The sequence below is a fragment of the Triticum urartu genome, chromosome 5 (assembly GCF_003073215.2).
Source record: "Triticum urartu cultivar G1812 chromosome 5, Tu2.1, whole genome shotgun sequence".
In the NCBI taxonomy this organism is placed as follows: Eukaryota; Viridiplantae; Streptophyta; class Magnoliopsida; order Poales; family Poaceae; genus Triticum; species Triticum urartu.
Window position 1 is genome coordinate 58,254,549 of NC_053026.1, and position 16,005 is coordinate 58,270,553.

At 41.5% G+C, this 16,005-nt stretch overlaps 1 protein-coding gene and 1 pseudogene across 1 annotated transcript; one reads left to right on the forward strand and one right to left on the reverse strand.

Annotated features, from left to right (window-relative positions):
- Nucleotides 1–463: 463 nt before the first annotated feature.
- Nucleotides 464–869, reverse strand: LOC125555634 (annotated as a pseudogene).
- A 5,725-nt stretch (nt 870–6,594) lies between these two features.
- Nucleotides 6,595–7,436, forward strand: LOC125506775. The gene is made up of 2 exons (XM_048671488.1): nt 6,595–7,040; nt 7,183–7,436. Exons 1-2 carry the CDS (start codon nt 6,595–6,597, stop codon nt 7,310–7,312), a joined length of 576 nt encoding a protein of 191 aa, XP_048527445.1. The 3' UTR covers nt 7,313–7,436.
- Nucleotides 7,437–16,005: the final 8,569 nt, after the last annotated feature.

Consider the following 16,005-nt stretch of genomic DNA (forward strand, 5'->3'; position numbering starts at 1 on the left):
GGCAATTCATATCTATTTTGAAAACATTTTAGAGCAAGTTTTAGATAAATTCTACAACAATTTCCTAAAATTTACATCTTCATTTTCTATAATACAATTCACATTTTTTAGATACAGTTCACAAACCAATTATTCCACTCATAGTTGATAATTACAGATACATTCCATAGGCATTTCACAAAATATTCAATGCCATCTCACAAAACTACACTGCAACAAAAAATCACTGACATTTCACGAGTACATTGCAACATGTTTTCATCTTATTTCAGTTTTGGTTTAGACATAATTAATTATAAATAACTTATAGGCATATTGAGGTGCGATTTCATAAATTTGACATTGAATGAAATGAGGCTCACAAACTATAATTAAACTGAAATGCTTTTTTTGTAAACTAAACCATGTTTCAAAGTGATTTCACTGTATTATCCTACAGGGACAGTACAGGAAGGAAAGTTCAAAGCGCTTAACCAACTCAACTTTATTTCACTACATGGACAGTTTCAAAGCAAAATACTACTACTACTACTCACAACCCCGGAATATATTCTGGCACAATCTAGTGATCTATGTATGAAAGGATGTTCCTTGGCCGCCAGCTTCACCGGTGACCACCCTTTGGGCCGCAGCCGCCATTGATGATGCACATGGATGCACCCTCCCGGCGCCGGCGGTCCATGTGTTGCAAGCTGCCTTCTTCTCTTCACCAGTAAAACTCTGCTTCTTCTTCTCATCTTCTCCGGTCATTGACTTGCCCATCGTCGTCGCTGCCGAAGCCTCCTCGCTGATCCTCCTCCTCAGCCTCTCTTGCTTCAGTGTACCTGTGCGTAGCTGAACCCCATGGAAGCCATGTTGAGCAGAGAAGTTAGCTAGTAGAAGGATGAAGGCTTGAGTTAATGTGATAGTTGGGAGGTTGTGTGTGTGCATACGTGCGTCTATTTATAGGCGCCAGTTAAGACTTAAGACAACAAGGGTGCTGACTTCTTAATACTTCCACTCTAATGGAGTACACGTAGCAAGGAGATGACTAGGACTCCAGCACCATCAGGTCAATGTGCTTGCGTGGCAGTGCAATCCGCAGCATGCTTCACTTCTGCATTATCTGTGCTTAAACTTTTAATCAAATGTATTATATCTCTCCATCTCCCCGAGATGATATTGGATCCATAGATTTTAAAACCTTCAGATTTGGTAGGTGGTACTCACACTTTCAGAGTAAGATAGAGAAATGCCGATCGCTACTGTAACGAACTATTGTATTTAAATCTTCAGATTTGATAGGTCGTACTTGCACTTTGAAAGTTCACCGCCGGAGAGATCACGACCATAGCAGTCCAGTACTGCAGTCGATCGTGGTGCAGACATTGTAGGAGTATTACTCCTATTTTATCATCAGTCAACTAGAAGATATTATATCTACTCACCGCTGACCAAATTAGCGCACAAAAAAAGGTAGTAGCACTATTTTTACTTCAAAAATAAGACTTTCCTTTTGAGGCAAGATAAAGTTACTTTAATTAGAAAAAAGATTCTTAGCTGCTAAGCCAACCAGTCATTGATCATACCACGTGATACATGTGGTAAGCAATCCAAACAACTCTAAAAAACCAGTCATTGATCATTATCATAAGCAATTGGGTCATGATGCTGCCGTAATTCCTTCCATGTTGCAACGAATCATTCTAACTCCGCTCCTGCCTCTTTGTCAGGTCACATGTTATTCGACAGATATGGTCCAAGGACATAGATTTTGTGGTAGGATTGTGGAGATGTTGTTACTAGGCAAGTCGTATATGGATGGCCTCGGGTTTTTCTTTCTTTTTAAGTCGATTTCTTCAGTATTGATAATTGGTAAAAAAATATATTAAATCATACATAGAAGTGTGCACACTATGTGCCGGCAAAGCATCCGCCACCAATAGATGCTTCCAGATTCGAACCTACATTTTTGAGCAATTATTCTTACATATTTGTCTGTATCCAATATATTTTTAGACATTTTTATTAATTTTGGTGGGTCTCATGATTTAATCATTGAACTTTTTCAAATCTCATTCATTATTTATTGTTCATTTCCAGATACATTGCTAATTCAAATGTCAAATGCATTTCACTAACATTTCACCATTACTCTATGGGATTTCATAGGCAAGTTAGACAAAGTCCACGTATCCATTCTAGAACCATTTAAGGTACATTTCAAAGAAAGTAAAAAAATTCAAACAAATTCCACAACGGTTTTCATGCATTTTCTAATGCGATGGTATAATTGTTTCAGATAAAATTCACAAATCATAACATATCATTCACACTAACTGTATTTCAATATCTCAATGGCAATTCATATCTATTTTGAAAACATTTTAGAGCAAGTTAATAATTTAGATATATTCTACAAAAAAATCGTAAAATTTTGATTGCATTTTCAATAATACAATTAATGATTTTTTTAGATACAGTTCATAAACCAATTATTCCATCCATAGTTGATAATTACAGATACATTCCATAGGCATTTCACAAAATATTCAATGACATCTCACAAAACTACACTGCAACAAAAATATCACTGACATTTCACGAGTACATTGCAACATGTTTTCATCTTATTTCAGTTTTGGTTTAGACATAATTATAAATAACTTATAGACATAGTGAGGTGCAATTTCAGAAATTGACGTTGAATGAAATGAGGCTCCCAAACTATAATTAAATCGAAATGCTTTTTTTTGTAAACTAAACCATGTTTCAAAGTGATTTCACTGTATTATCTGTGTTCGGCAAATAAGCCGTGGCCACATGTCAGTCGCGTTAGGCGCATGCGAGGGTGCGCGCTGGGCGTGACGGGCGCGTCGGGTCCGTGCCATAGGTGTGCGTGTGTGCGTGCGTGTGGTGCACGGGCGTGTCCGTGCACGGGTACACTGTGTGCATGTGTGTAGTTGTAGGTTGTTGGCGAGCCACATGGCGCAATTGGCCCGTTCTGTTGGTGATCACCACGAGACGCGCGCGTCCGAGCGCGTTGCGGGCACGGCCAGAGCGTGCGGAGCGTGGGCACGATCGCGGGCGAGTGGAGGCGTGGGTGCGTGCCCGGTGTGCCGGCTCAGGATTATAAAGACGTGCGGTGACCGTTGTAACAGCCGAGGTGATCGAGTTCGTGCTCGAGGAAGAAAAAATTCGTCTGTGCGGCAGGCGTTCGTGCGCCGAAAAACCTCCCGTGTCCACTGTCTCCTCCTTCTTCCTCCTTCTTCTTCGTTGGTTCGTGCCACATTAGAGAGAGAGCTCAGAGAGAGAGAGAGAGAGAGGTAGAGCTCGGGCATGCAAGGGTTTAGGGTTTGGCAACAACAATTGGCATCAGAGCTCAGTTTCGGAGGTGATCGCCGACGGCCATGGTGCTCGTGCCGCACGGTGGTGGTGGCGGCTCATTTTCGCTATCGGTCCCGGTCCCGCCGCTGACGACGTCGAACTACATCTCCTGGGCAATCAAGGTGGAGGCGCCGCTTGATGCCCAGGGGCTGTGGGTGGTGATTGCTCCGGCGGAAGGCGCGGCGATCGACGCTGGCAAGAGCAAGACGGCGAGGGTGATGCTTCTCGGGGCGCTCTCGGAGGAGGTGCTGCTGCCGGTGTCGACGAAGCCCACCGCGAAGGAGGTATGGGACTCCCTCAAGGTGCGCTTCGTCGGCACCGAACGGGTGCGGGCGGCCCGCCTCGCGTCGCTCTGCGGCGAGTTTGAGCAGTTGCGGATGGCGGACGGCGACGACCTGGACAGCTATGCCGGGAAGCTCGGGGCCATGACGACACACTATGCAGGGCTGGGCGCGGAACTCGACGACGCAGCGCTGGTGAAGAAGATGTTGGACACGGTGCCGGATCGTCTGTACCCCGACATCGCCGGAATTGAACAATTCTGCGATGTGGAGACCATGGCGTTCGAGGAGGCTTTGGGGAGGCTCAAGGCATTTGAAGAGTGGACCCGGCGTCGCAGGCAAGACGACGGCGAGCGCGAGGGAGATCAGCTGCTCCTGACCATGGCGCAGTGACGGGCGCGGGAGTGGCAGCAGGGCGGCGCTCGGGACGACGACGACGAGCGGAGTGTGGCGTCTGGCAACGGCGGCAACAGGCGAGGCCGGGGCTACAGCTGCAGCGAGTGCGGTCACTTCAAACGGGAATGCCCAAAGCTGCGGAAGGAGCCGGCGGCGGAGCATGCACTTCTGGCGGACGCGGGGGTCGAGGACGACGGCCTCCTCTAAGCCGCGGATTAGGAGATGGAGTGTTGGGCAAATAAGCCACGACCACAGGTCAGTCGCATCGGGCGCGTGCGTGGGCGCGTGCTGGGTGTGACGAGCGTGTCGGGTCCGCGCCGTAGGTGTGTGTGTGCGCGCGCGCGCACGCGCATGTGGTGCATGGGCGTGTCCGTGCACGAGTACACCGTGTGCGTGTGTGTAGCTGTAGGTTGTTGGCGAGCCGCACGGCGCGATCGGGCCCGTTCTGTTGGTGCTCATAGCGAGACGCGCGCGTCCGAGCGCGTTGCGGGCACGGCCAGAGCGTGCGGAGCATGGGCACGATCACGGGCGAGTGGAGGCGTGGGTGCGTGCCCAGTGTGCCTGCTCGGGGCTATAAAGTCGTGCGGTGACCGTTGTAACAGCCGAGGTGATCGAGTTCATGCTCGAGAAAGAAAAAGCAGTCTGTGCGGCTAGCATTCGTGCGCCGGAAAATCTTCCGTGTCCACTATATCCTCCTTCTTCTTCGTTGGTTCGTGCCACAGCAGAGAGAGAGCTCAGAAAGAGAGGGGTAGAGCTCGGGCAGGCTAGGGTTTAGGGTTTGGCAACAACACAGTACAGGAAGGAAAGTTCAAAGCGCTTAACCAACTCAACTTTATTTCACTACATGGACAGTTTCAAAGCAAAATACTACTACTACTACTCACAACCCCAGAATATATTCTGGCACAATCTAGTGATATATGTATGCCAGGATGTTCCCTGGCCGCCAGCTTCACCAGTGGCCACCCTTTGGGGCCGCAGCCGCTGTTGAAGATGCACATGGATGCACCCTCCCGGCGCCGGCGGTCCATGTGTTCCAATCTGCCTTCTTCTCTTCACCAGTAAAACTCTGCTTCTTCTTCTCATTTTCTCCGGTCATTGACTTGCCCATCGTCGTCGCTGCCGAAGCCTCCTCGCTGATCCTCCTCCTCAGTCTCTCCTGCTTCACGTGTACCTGTGCGTAGCTAAACCCCATGGAAGCCATGTTGAGCAGAGAAGTTAATTAGCTAGTAGAAGGATGAAGGCTTGAGTTAATGTCATGGTTGGAAGGTTGTGTGTGCATACGTGCGTCTATTTATTGGCGCAAGTTAAGACTTAAGACAATTAGGTGGTGTTTGATTCTCTAGTTCCAGGACTTTTTCTAGTCCCAACTAAAAAGTCCGTAGTCTCTAAAAAGTCTCTCCATGTTTGTTTTCAGAGACTAAAAAGTCCCTAGTCCCTTACTAGAGGTTATTAAATGACCATGTTACCCCTAGTATATAGAAAAATAACAATCAAACAACATCATGAGGTGGCGGGTCAATGGGTACATGAAGGGACATTGTTGGAAAAGTCCCAAAAAGTCTTTAAAAGACTCTCCTTGAGAGCCTTCTTCATTTAGTCTCAAATGCCTAGTTTAGTCCATAAAAAGTCCTTCTCGTTTGGTAAAAAAGTCTCTAAGAGGGACTTTTTCTAGTCCCTATAAAAAAAAGTCCCTGAAAACAAACACCCCCTTAGGCTGCTGACTTCTTAGGCTAGCCATAGTGGGGTAACTTAGGTAGTAACGTAACACATTTCAAGATAATTTTGATTATGTGGCAAGTATTTAATAATGAAAGAGGTGCTTGTGTTAACATAATATATTACTGTAACATAGCGTTTTCTAAGGCAAAATAAGTCTATGACCTAATAAATGAAGCAAGTAAGTACTATGTTATTTTGCATTATGAAGATAGTAAGTTAGACTAGTGTCATATGCATGACACTAGTATAAGTTACTCCCCACTATGAGCAGCCTTAATACTTCCACTCTAATGGAGTACACGTAGCAAGGAGATGACTAGGACTCCAGCACCATCAGGTCAATGTGCTTGCGTGGCAGTGCAATCCGCAGCATGCTTCACTTCTGCATTGTCTGTCCCTAAAACTCTAATCAAATGGATATCTTTATGTTTACCTGAGATGATATTGGATCCATAAATTTTAAAATCTTCATATTTTAGTAGGTACTCGCACTTTGAAAGTAGGCTAGACAATTCTCAACCACAACTGTATTTAAAACTTCATACTTGGTATAGGTTTTTGCACTTTGAAAGTTCACCCCTGGAGTGACCTCGACCACAACAGTGCGTTGCAGCAGTAGTCGTATTTTATCATCAGTCAACTGAAAGATTATATCTTAGTCACGGCTGACCAAATTAGCGCACAAAAACAGGTACTAGCGCTACTTACTTTAAATTAAGTCTTTCCTTTTGAGGTAAGATAAGTTATTTTAGTTAGGAGTGCACTGCCTTCGTGTGAACTCACTGGCTTTCCTTTGTCTATTTTCATGACCAGGGATCATGCTACGCATATGACACCTTCAGAACAATTGGGTTCTCCTATCAGAAACATAACAACAGACAGTTCTTTGCCAGATGCTGGGAATGATTTTCTGTTCAAGGAAGGACTGGATCTGTGGGACAAACACTTCAAGCCTGCTGAAGGAGCTGACAAAGTGATTCAACTCCTGATAGCTTTAGTTGGGCTAAATCACTTTTGTCCTCTCAACTCTGGAACTACATCATTGAGGGATCTATTGACAAAAAGTTCATTCCTTTTATACTGCCTGACTCCTGTATCTCTGGTCATACTCCTACTTGTCAGCTACTTAATGTGGAGCAGGAGGTCTCCTCAGCTCACCCGGCTACGCCAAAGCACACTAATGTTGAAGAGGATCATGGAGCTCGCTCAGCTAGCACGTCTGCTGTGTATGCTCGAAAGAAGAGGAAAGACAAGGCTCCTATCTGTGAAACTGAGGTACGCAGAAGTTAAAGATTAAAAGAGGCTAATAAAGGTTTTAAGGGCAGAGTTTGCAAAGATAAAAATTGACTACCTTGCAGCACTGATCCACCTGCCTTGGCATCAAGAGTTAAAAAATCTCTTTGTTTCCTTTTGCAAGGCTAATGCTAAGGACTGCACTGATGAGATGCTCCAGCGGCCTAAGAAGAAGAAAGAAGCCAAGGGAGCGCAGAAGAAGCCTGCAATCTTTCGGCCTTAAATCTTTAGTTGCACTCTTGCTACTTTTGTAATGAAGTTGGACCAGAATCTTAGCTCTATTGGCACTAAGATGTGTAGTTTAATTGGGAACCTTGCTGTGTGGTCTTCCTTTTGTGAGAGTACTGTAAGAACTTGATACGTCTCCGTCGTATCTACTTTTCCAAACACTTTTACCCTTATTTTGGACTCTAACTTGCATGATTTGAATGGAACTAACCCAGACTGACGCTGTTTTCAGCAGAATTGCCATGGTGTTATTTTTGTGCAGAAATAAAAGTTCTCGGAATGACATGAAAATCAACGGAGAATTATTTTGGAATATATAAAAAAGACTGGAAGAAATATCCACGTCAGGGGAGGCCTCCACCTGTCCACGAGGGTGGGGACGCGCCCTACCCCCCTGGGCACGCCCCCCTGCCTCGTGGGCCCCCTGACGCTCCACCGACCTCAACCCTGACTCCATATATTCACTTTCGGGGAGAAAAAAATCAGGGAGAAAGATTCATTGCGTTTTACAATACGGAGCCGCCGCCAAGCCCTAAAGTCTCTCGGGAGGGCTGATCTGGAGTGAGTTCGGGGCTCCGGAGAGGGGAATCTGTCGTCGTCGTCATCATCAACCATCCTCCATCACCAATTTCATGATGCTCACCGCCGTGCATGAGTAATTCCATCGTAGGCTTGCTGGACGGTGATGGGTTGGATGAGATTTATCATGTAATCGAGTTAGTTTTGTTAGGGTTTGATCCCTAGTATCCATTATGTTCGGAGATTGATGTTGCTATGACTTTGCTATGCTTAATGCTTGTCACTAGGGCCCGAGTGCCATGATTTCAGATCTGAACCTATTATGTTTTCATGAATATATGTGAGTTCTTGATTCTATCTTGCAAGTCTATAGTCACCTACTATGTGTTATGATCCGGCAACCCCGAAGTGACAATAATCGGGACCACTTCCGGTGAAGACCATAGTTTGAGGAGTTCATGTATTCACCATGTGTTAATGCTTTGGTCCGGTACTCTATTAAAAGGAGCCCTTAATGTCCCTTAGTTTCCGCTAGGACCCCGCTGCCACGGGATGGTAGGACAAAACATGTCATGCAAGTTCTTTTTCATAAGCACGTATGACTATATTCGGAATACATGCCTACATTACATTGATGGATTGGAGCTAGTTCTGTGTCACCCTATGTTATGACTGTTATATGATGAACCACATCCGGCATAATTCTCTATCACCGATCCATTGCCTATGAGCTTTCCATATATTGTTCTTCGCTTATTTACTTTTCCGTTGCTATTGTTATCATCACTATAAAACACCACAAATATTACTTTTGCTACCGTTACCTTTTACCACCGTTGCCACAACTATCATATTACTTTGCTACTAAACACTTTACTGCAGATATTAAGTTTCCAGGTGTGGTTGAATTGACAACTCAGCTGCTAATACTTGAGAATATTCTTTGGCTCCCCTTGTGTCGAATCAATAAATTTGGGTTGAATACTCTATCCTCGAAAACGGTTGCGATCCCCTATACTTGTGGGTTATCAGAACTTTATCAGATTTGTTGGCTGCATTCCCCTATTATCTCAGCTATTCCTCCTTCATGCAATGGACATCTTGTTGGGTTTTTGGCCCGTTTTTTTCTCGATGCATTCATGTGTCTGGTTGCTACTGTATAGTTCGTCCCTCAATACAGCATGTGCTGATAATTATGTATCATGTGTGTGTATGTTCCTATGGCATGTCCAAATGCTGGGCTGATATGTTGGTCTATCAGCAGACAATGATCTTTGACAGAAATTGCAGACATCTCTCATTATGCCTCAAACAAACAGGGTCTGGAGTATTTTAAACTGGAATATTAGGGGCATAAATGACCCTGCCAAATGGTTGGCCCTAAGGAACAAAATAGATTAAGCAAATGCTGATATCATCTGCATTCAAGAAACTAAGAGGGAGTTCTTTGATGCCAAATACATCAAACAGTTTTGTCCTAGGAGAATCAATCAGTTTGAGTTTCTCCCTTCAGTTGGTGTTTCAGGGGGCAGCTTATTGCCTGGAATGGCTCTTTATTTGCTGGGGATCATCTTTTCCATAATGGTTTCTCGCTATCTTTGCGTTATACTTCTACTCTGTCTGGAGATTCTTTCATTCTTTCCAACATTTATGGGCTTTGTCAGGGACCAGAAAGAACTTTGTTTTTGAACTGGTTCAAGGATATTCAAATGCCTGCATATGCAAATTGGATTATAATGGGAGACTTCAATTATGTCAGATTTTCAAGTGACAGAAACGACAATGGTGGTAACTTCATAGATATGCTGCATTTCAATGAGGCCATTAATGCCCTAGCTTTGGTTGAAATCCCTCTGAAAGGTAGAAAATTCACCTGGAGTAATATGCAAGATGCCCCTTTATTGGAAAAGCTGGACTGGGTATTTACTTCAGAATGTTGGACCACAGAATCCCCCAATACTTTGATCCTGCCTCTTGCCAAGCCAATCTATGATCACACCCCATGCATGATTCAAATCGGTACACACATTCCAAAATCTAAGATCTTCAGGTTTGAAAATTATTGGATGCAAGTGCAGGGTTTCAAGGAAGTTGTCAAACAGAGCTGGGAACAGAATATTCACATCACAGATTCTGCAAAGAGAATTTCAGCAAAGTTCAAGAGACTAAGGAAGTGCCTTAAGATCTGGGCTAAAACTATTTCTAACTTGACCGTCTCAATCAAGAACTCAAATGAGGTGATTCTTCTTCTTGATTCTATAGAAGAATTCAGGCCCTTATCTACCATAGAATGGAATGGCAGAAATTTTCTTAAACAACATCTGCTACAACTTCTGGAGTGGCAGAGAATTTATTGGCAGCACAGAGCCACCATTAGATGGGTCAAATTTGGAGAAGCCAACTCTAAGTTTTTTCAAGTTAAGGCCACTTTAAAATATAGTGAATCACATAGAAAGCTTGCAAGATGAAGATGGTAATATTGTCAGGGAGCACAATCTAAAGGCCGGTATTCTTCTCAATGCTTTCAAGAAAAGACTCGGTAACTCCACACCCACTTTCAATCTCCTACAGCTGAATTCTTTGCTTCCTCATGATATTGATCTTTCTTTTTTGGAGCAACCTTTCTCCAAAGATGAGATTGATAAGGTGGTTCAGGACATGCCACATGATAAAGCCCCTGGGCCAGATGGCTTCAACACTGATTTTGTTAAATGTTGTTGGGACATCATCTCCCCAGATTTCTATGCTTTAATTGGGGATTTCTTCAGAGGAACAATCAGTTTGTGGAGTATCAACAGCTCTTATATCACACTCATTCCAAAGAAGGATACACCTGCAACTCCAAATGATTTTAGGCCCATTTCTCTGCTTAACTGTTCCATAAAGATCATCACTAAGCTACTGGCCAATAGATTGCAGACAGTTATCCTCAAGCTGGTCCATACAAATCAATATGGCTTCCTGAAATCAAGGTCTATTCAGGACTGCTTGGCTTGGTCATATGAGTACCTTTATCAATGCAAGTCTTCTAATAAAGAGTTGATCCTTCTTAAGCTAGACTTTGAAAAAGCCTTTGATATGATTGAACATCAGACCATCAAAGATATCTTGGCTTCTAGGGGCTTTGGGCCTAGATGGCTTATGTGGATGGATATGATTTTTGCTTCTGGCTACTCCTCAGTATTGCTTAATGGTGTGCTTGGAAAACAGTTTCTCTGCAAAAGAGGTGTCAGACAAGGAGATCCTTTTTCACCTCTGTTGTTTGTGCTTGCTGCTGATTTGCTTCAGTCTATTCTAAATAAAGCCATGGTGGAAGGCCTCATTTCAAAACCTCTTGAACACCACCCCTGTCCTGGTTTTCCTGTCATCCAATATGCAGATGATACAGTCCTAATTATGCCTGAATGCCAAGTTCAGTTAGAGCAGCTCAAGAATCTTCTGATGCACTTCACTGCATACACTGGCCTCAGGATAAATTTTGAAAAGTCTGCGATGATTGCAATTATCACTCCAGAACACAAGATGCAAATTCTGGCCAACACTTTGGGGTGTACTATTGGCAGTCTCCCCCTCACCTACCTGGGTCTTCCTCTCAGTCTACACAAGACAAAACTACAAGATTTTGCCCCTGTTCTCAAGAGAATTGATAGAAGACTTGCTGGCTGCTCCACTTTGCTCTCTTATGGGGATAAGCTCACGCTCCTCAAATCTTTCTTCACAAGCTTAGCAATTTTCTACATGAGCACTCTGTCTCTGCCTGTTGGCATTGTTGATCAAATCAATAAGTTTCTCAGATTGTGCTTTTGGAGAAAATATGGTACAGAAGGACAAGGACCTGCTCTGATTGCCTGGGAGAAAGTGTGTTTACCCAAAACTCAAGGAGGTCTTGGTGTTTGGACATCACCATTCATAATAAATGTCTCCTGATGAAACATATCCACAAATTCTTAAATCATGCAAATTTGCCCTGGGTGAATCTTATTTGGGGATCCTGCTATCCCAATGGGACTCTCGCCCCTAGACCAGTAGGCTCCTTTTGGTGGAAAGGGATTATCAAGTTATTGCCTCTCTTCAAGCAGTGGGCTACTGGAGCAGTTGGCAGAGGCAATTCTATATGCTTCTGGCAGGATAATTGGGGCCATAATATTCTTATATAAATACCCAGAGCTTCATTCCTTTTCACACAGAACAAACTTAACAGTGCAGGAATTCCTACAGCTGGATAACACAATGGAACATTTTCACACTCCTCTCTCCATTCAAGCACTACAACAGTTCCAAGAGCTTCAGTATATTCTTTAAAATACTCAACTCTTTGATAGTCATGATAGCTGGAGTTACTCCTGGGGATCTGCCTTTTCCTCCATCAAATTCTACAAGTGCTTGACTGAGACTGACCACAACTCCCCCACAATCTTCAGGAAGATCTGGAAAAATGCAGCTATCTTACGTTACAAAATTTTCTTCTGGCTCATTTTGCATGACAGAGTTAACTCCAGGGGTCTCTTAAAGAGGAAATCCTTTCATCTACCCTCTCATGCGATTTGGGATCCTCATTTTGGTCAACCCGCTGTGGAAGCCTTTACTCGAGGAGGTGCTGCTGGTCCAGTGAATATTGCTTATTCTGGAGTTTATCAGTGGTGGTATACAATAGGATTACGCACCAATGAGGATCTTTATACTGGAGCTCTTTTTCTATTATTTCTTTCTACGTCGTCCTTAATAGCGGGTTGGTTACATCTTCAACCCAAATGGAAACCAAGCCTTTCGTGGTTCAAAAACGCGGAATCTCGTCTATGATTGTGAGACATGCCATCTCAGTACGAAGAAACGACCCTACATCTGTTTTGGGATTGTTATTTTGCGCATGACTGCTGGATCTCTGTTATTGGGCAGAGAAGATGAGGCATCTCATTTTTTGATGAAATAGTCTTGCTTTCTGAAGCCTTTCCTTCAAACATTGCCATGGAAATACTAATCATGGGCTGTTGGCACATCTGGATGCAGCGCAAATGGGAAAATCTTCCACGCTCGGACCCCTTCTATTCAGGCATGGAAAAGAGCTCTTAAGGCAGACCTTTTGCTTTTGCAGCATCGTATCAAGGACAAGTTTAAGCCGCTACTTGTCAATTGGACTGAACAGTTTCTCAATTAGTTGACATGTTGCCTTTTGGGTTCCACAAAACTGGGGTTGGCCGAGTGCTGTGTATATTTCTATTTGCTTTACCTTATTAATATATTTATACCGTAGAACGATTGTTCTACGGTTTTGATTCCAAAAAAAATCTTATTACTACTTATATCCGGATAACAGGCCGGACACAACTTTGTAGATCTTCTATTTGACTAGCGAAACATGTGTTATAAATATATCTTTAGATTAGTCGTCAAATAAAGTTGTTTCTGAACTTATATTTTGTGTTGTTGCATATTATAGTTATTTTAGTCAAATTGAAGATGTAAAAATATGTACCCAACTTGCAAATCCAAATAGAGGGAGTAGATAGGAAGCGCGGCTTGCTGGGCTTTGCCTGTTCCAGCCCAATAATTCTGATTGTATGGATTTCCTTAGGACCTATGCATTTAAATAATTGACACAATGCTACCTTTGCAAAATGGGAGGCTGTAAATTTCCTTGTACATCACAAAATATATTAATGGTCGGATCATACGAATTTACAATTGGAAGCCATATATATTAACAACAACGACGTAAAAAAGAATATGTGTATACATATTATTATTTTTGCGGCGAAATATTTTTATGTGTGTATGATTGAATATGCAAAAACTGAAGAAAAATAATAATGTGTATACACGCTAAAGACATTCATAATGCAAAAATCATTATGTAATGAATACCAATACATCACAAAATCAAAGTTGTAAATGTTCCACATGAGTGTTGTTTTAAGTCCCAGACTAAAGTGTTTTGACATGATACAATTGTGTGCCAGGAAGAGACATTTCAATTTCGGTAAGCAAGATTCCACAATTATATTATAAAGCTATAAAAAACAATTAGTTCATGATGTAATGCAATAAGCAACATAATTTTTGCAACTCTTGCCAAAACATAATCATCTTGACAGCTAAGAAGTGATAGAGAAAACAAAAATGTATCAAAAGCTCACTAAAATGGAAAATAATTGAAGCAATTATATCATGAATTTTAAAAGAAAACCATACTTATCATACTTTAAATGGTAAAAGTATGCAGTGTAGCTTCTTGGTCAACCAATTAAGCTTTTACAAGTTACAAGGAAGAAAAAACACTTAAGAAAAAAGCAGTGAAAGAATCCAATGCAATCAACCCCTAGGGTGCAAAAATAGAAATATTGCACGTGGTCGTTGAGTCTCTCATGGATAGCTCAGATTGAGCATGTGGGAGCTGATGGGGGACCCTATACAATTTACTCAACCAATCTGGACCATCGATTCTAGTTCCAACGGACCATGTGTAATTTTTCTATTTTTGCATCTTAAGAGTAGAATGCATTATATGTTGGAAATGTGACCTAGAGGCAATAATAAAGATGTTGTTATTCTATTTTCATATTTATAATTAATTTATATTTCTATGCTAGAACTGCACTAGTTCTTGAATGTGAGATTCAGAGGAAGCTAATTGCATGTGTAGAAAGATAAACAACAAATGGATCCGTAGCCAGGCCTCTGGACTAGCTCATGTACTGTTGATCTACCTGTTTTTCTAACCATGTGCATAGTTAATGCAACAAAGATATCAGAAATAATGAGAACATATTGTTAGTGTAATAATGGTGTTGGATACACCCAACTTATGAGATATTGTGAGATCATGTCGTCAATATATTTTTGGTATTTTCTCATAATGTGTTAACATTTACTCATGTCCTTTGACCAAGAGAATTATCATAGAGACGGATACTGAAAGGTTAATTTGGGGTTGGTCAAACGTTAGTTCGTAACTAGGTAACTATAAAGGTGACTTTTGGGTACACTGCAAAGTATGCCATGGTGCTACATATGTCAAGACCGAGATTTGCCCCTCCAGCGATAATGCCATGGTGCTACATATGTCAAGACGTTAGTTCGTAATTGGGTAACTATAATGTGTTTTTCATTCTTTTGCACTAGTTTTCTGCGGGTTTTTTATATTTTCTTCCACTTCTTTTGTTTCTTTTGGGTTTTCATTGGCTTCTTCGTTTTTCTTTGTATTTTGGCTTTTCATCGGATTTTTTCTTTCTCTTTTCATTTAGAACAGGAAAAAACTTATACATGTTTGACATTTATTCAAATACATGAAACATATTTTGTGTACACATTGACATTTTTGCAAATACTTGATTATCATTTTATTTCAAACATATATTTTTATGCCCGCTTTTTCATACGCACTCTACGCTTTTTGTATACATCAGGGACATTTCTTAGACACACATTTAACATTTTCTAAATACATAATTAACATACGTTAAAGCATATTTTTTATGTCTACTATTTTGCATACACATTGAACATTTTTTGTATAAACTAGGAATATTTTTTATATACATATTTAATTTTTTTTAACATATGTCTACTCTTTTCCATAAACAATTGTACATGTTTTATACATCAGGAACATTTCTATATACACGTTTAACATTTTTTAAATACATGATTAACACTTTTTTCATATCTATGTTTTTGTGCCTACATTTGTTGAGTACACAAGGTACATTTTTGTACACATCAGGAACATTGCTAATGCACAATTAACATTTTTTAAATACATTATTAAAATGTAACATATGTTTTGATGTCTTTTTTAAAACAATATGTTTTGATGTCTAATTTTTCCATACACATTGTACGTTTTTAAACGAGTTATAATTATTATTATTTTGAAACAAGACATTGTACGTTTTTAGTATACATCAGAAATATTTTTATACACGTCTAAGCTTTTTTAATATGTGAATAAAATTATTTTCATACATATGTTTTGATGTTTAATTTTTATGGAGACATTGTACAATATTTGTATACGTTATAAACATTTTTCTATACACGTTCAACATTTTTCAAATGTGTGATTAGTATTTTTAGTTCTGTATGTCAAATGATTTTTATATAGATATATATAAAATATAAGAAATATAAGAAAAGGTAAAAACAAAGGAAAAAATGGAAAAAGCGCTCAAGGCCTGCGGCCCAGCTGAGCCGACCCAAGAAG

What these genes read in the sequence shown, in the direction of transcription:
- LOC125506775 (XM_048671488.1), top strand. Translation starts at nt 6,595, where the DNA reads ATGACACCTTCAGAACAATTGGGTTCTCCTATCAGAAACATAACAACA. An exon ending in CTCCTATCTGTGAAACTGAG is followed by an intron (nt 7,041 to 7,182) that starts GTACGCAGAAGT and finishes TCCTTTTGCAAG; the next exon opens with GCTAATGCTAAGGACTGCAC.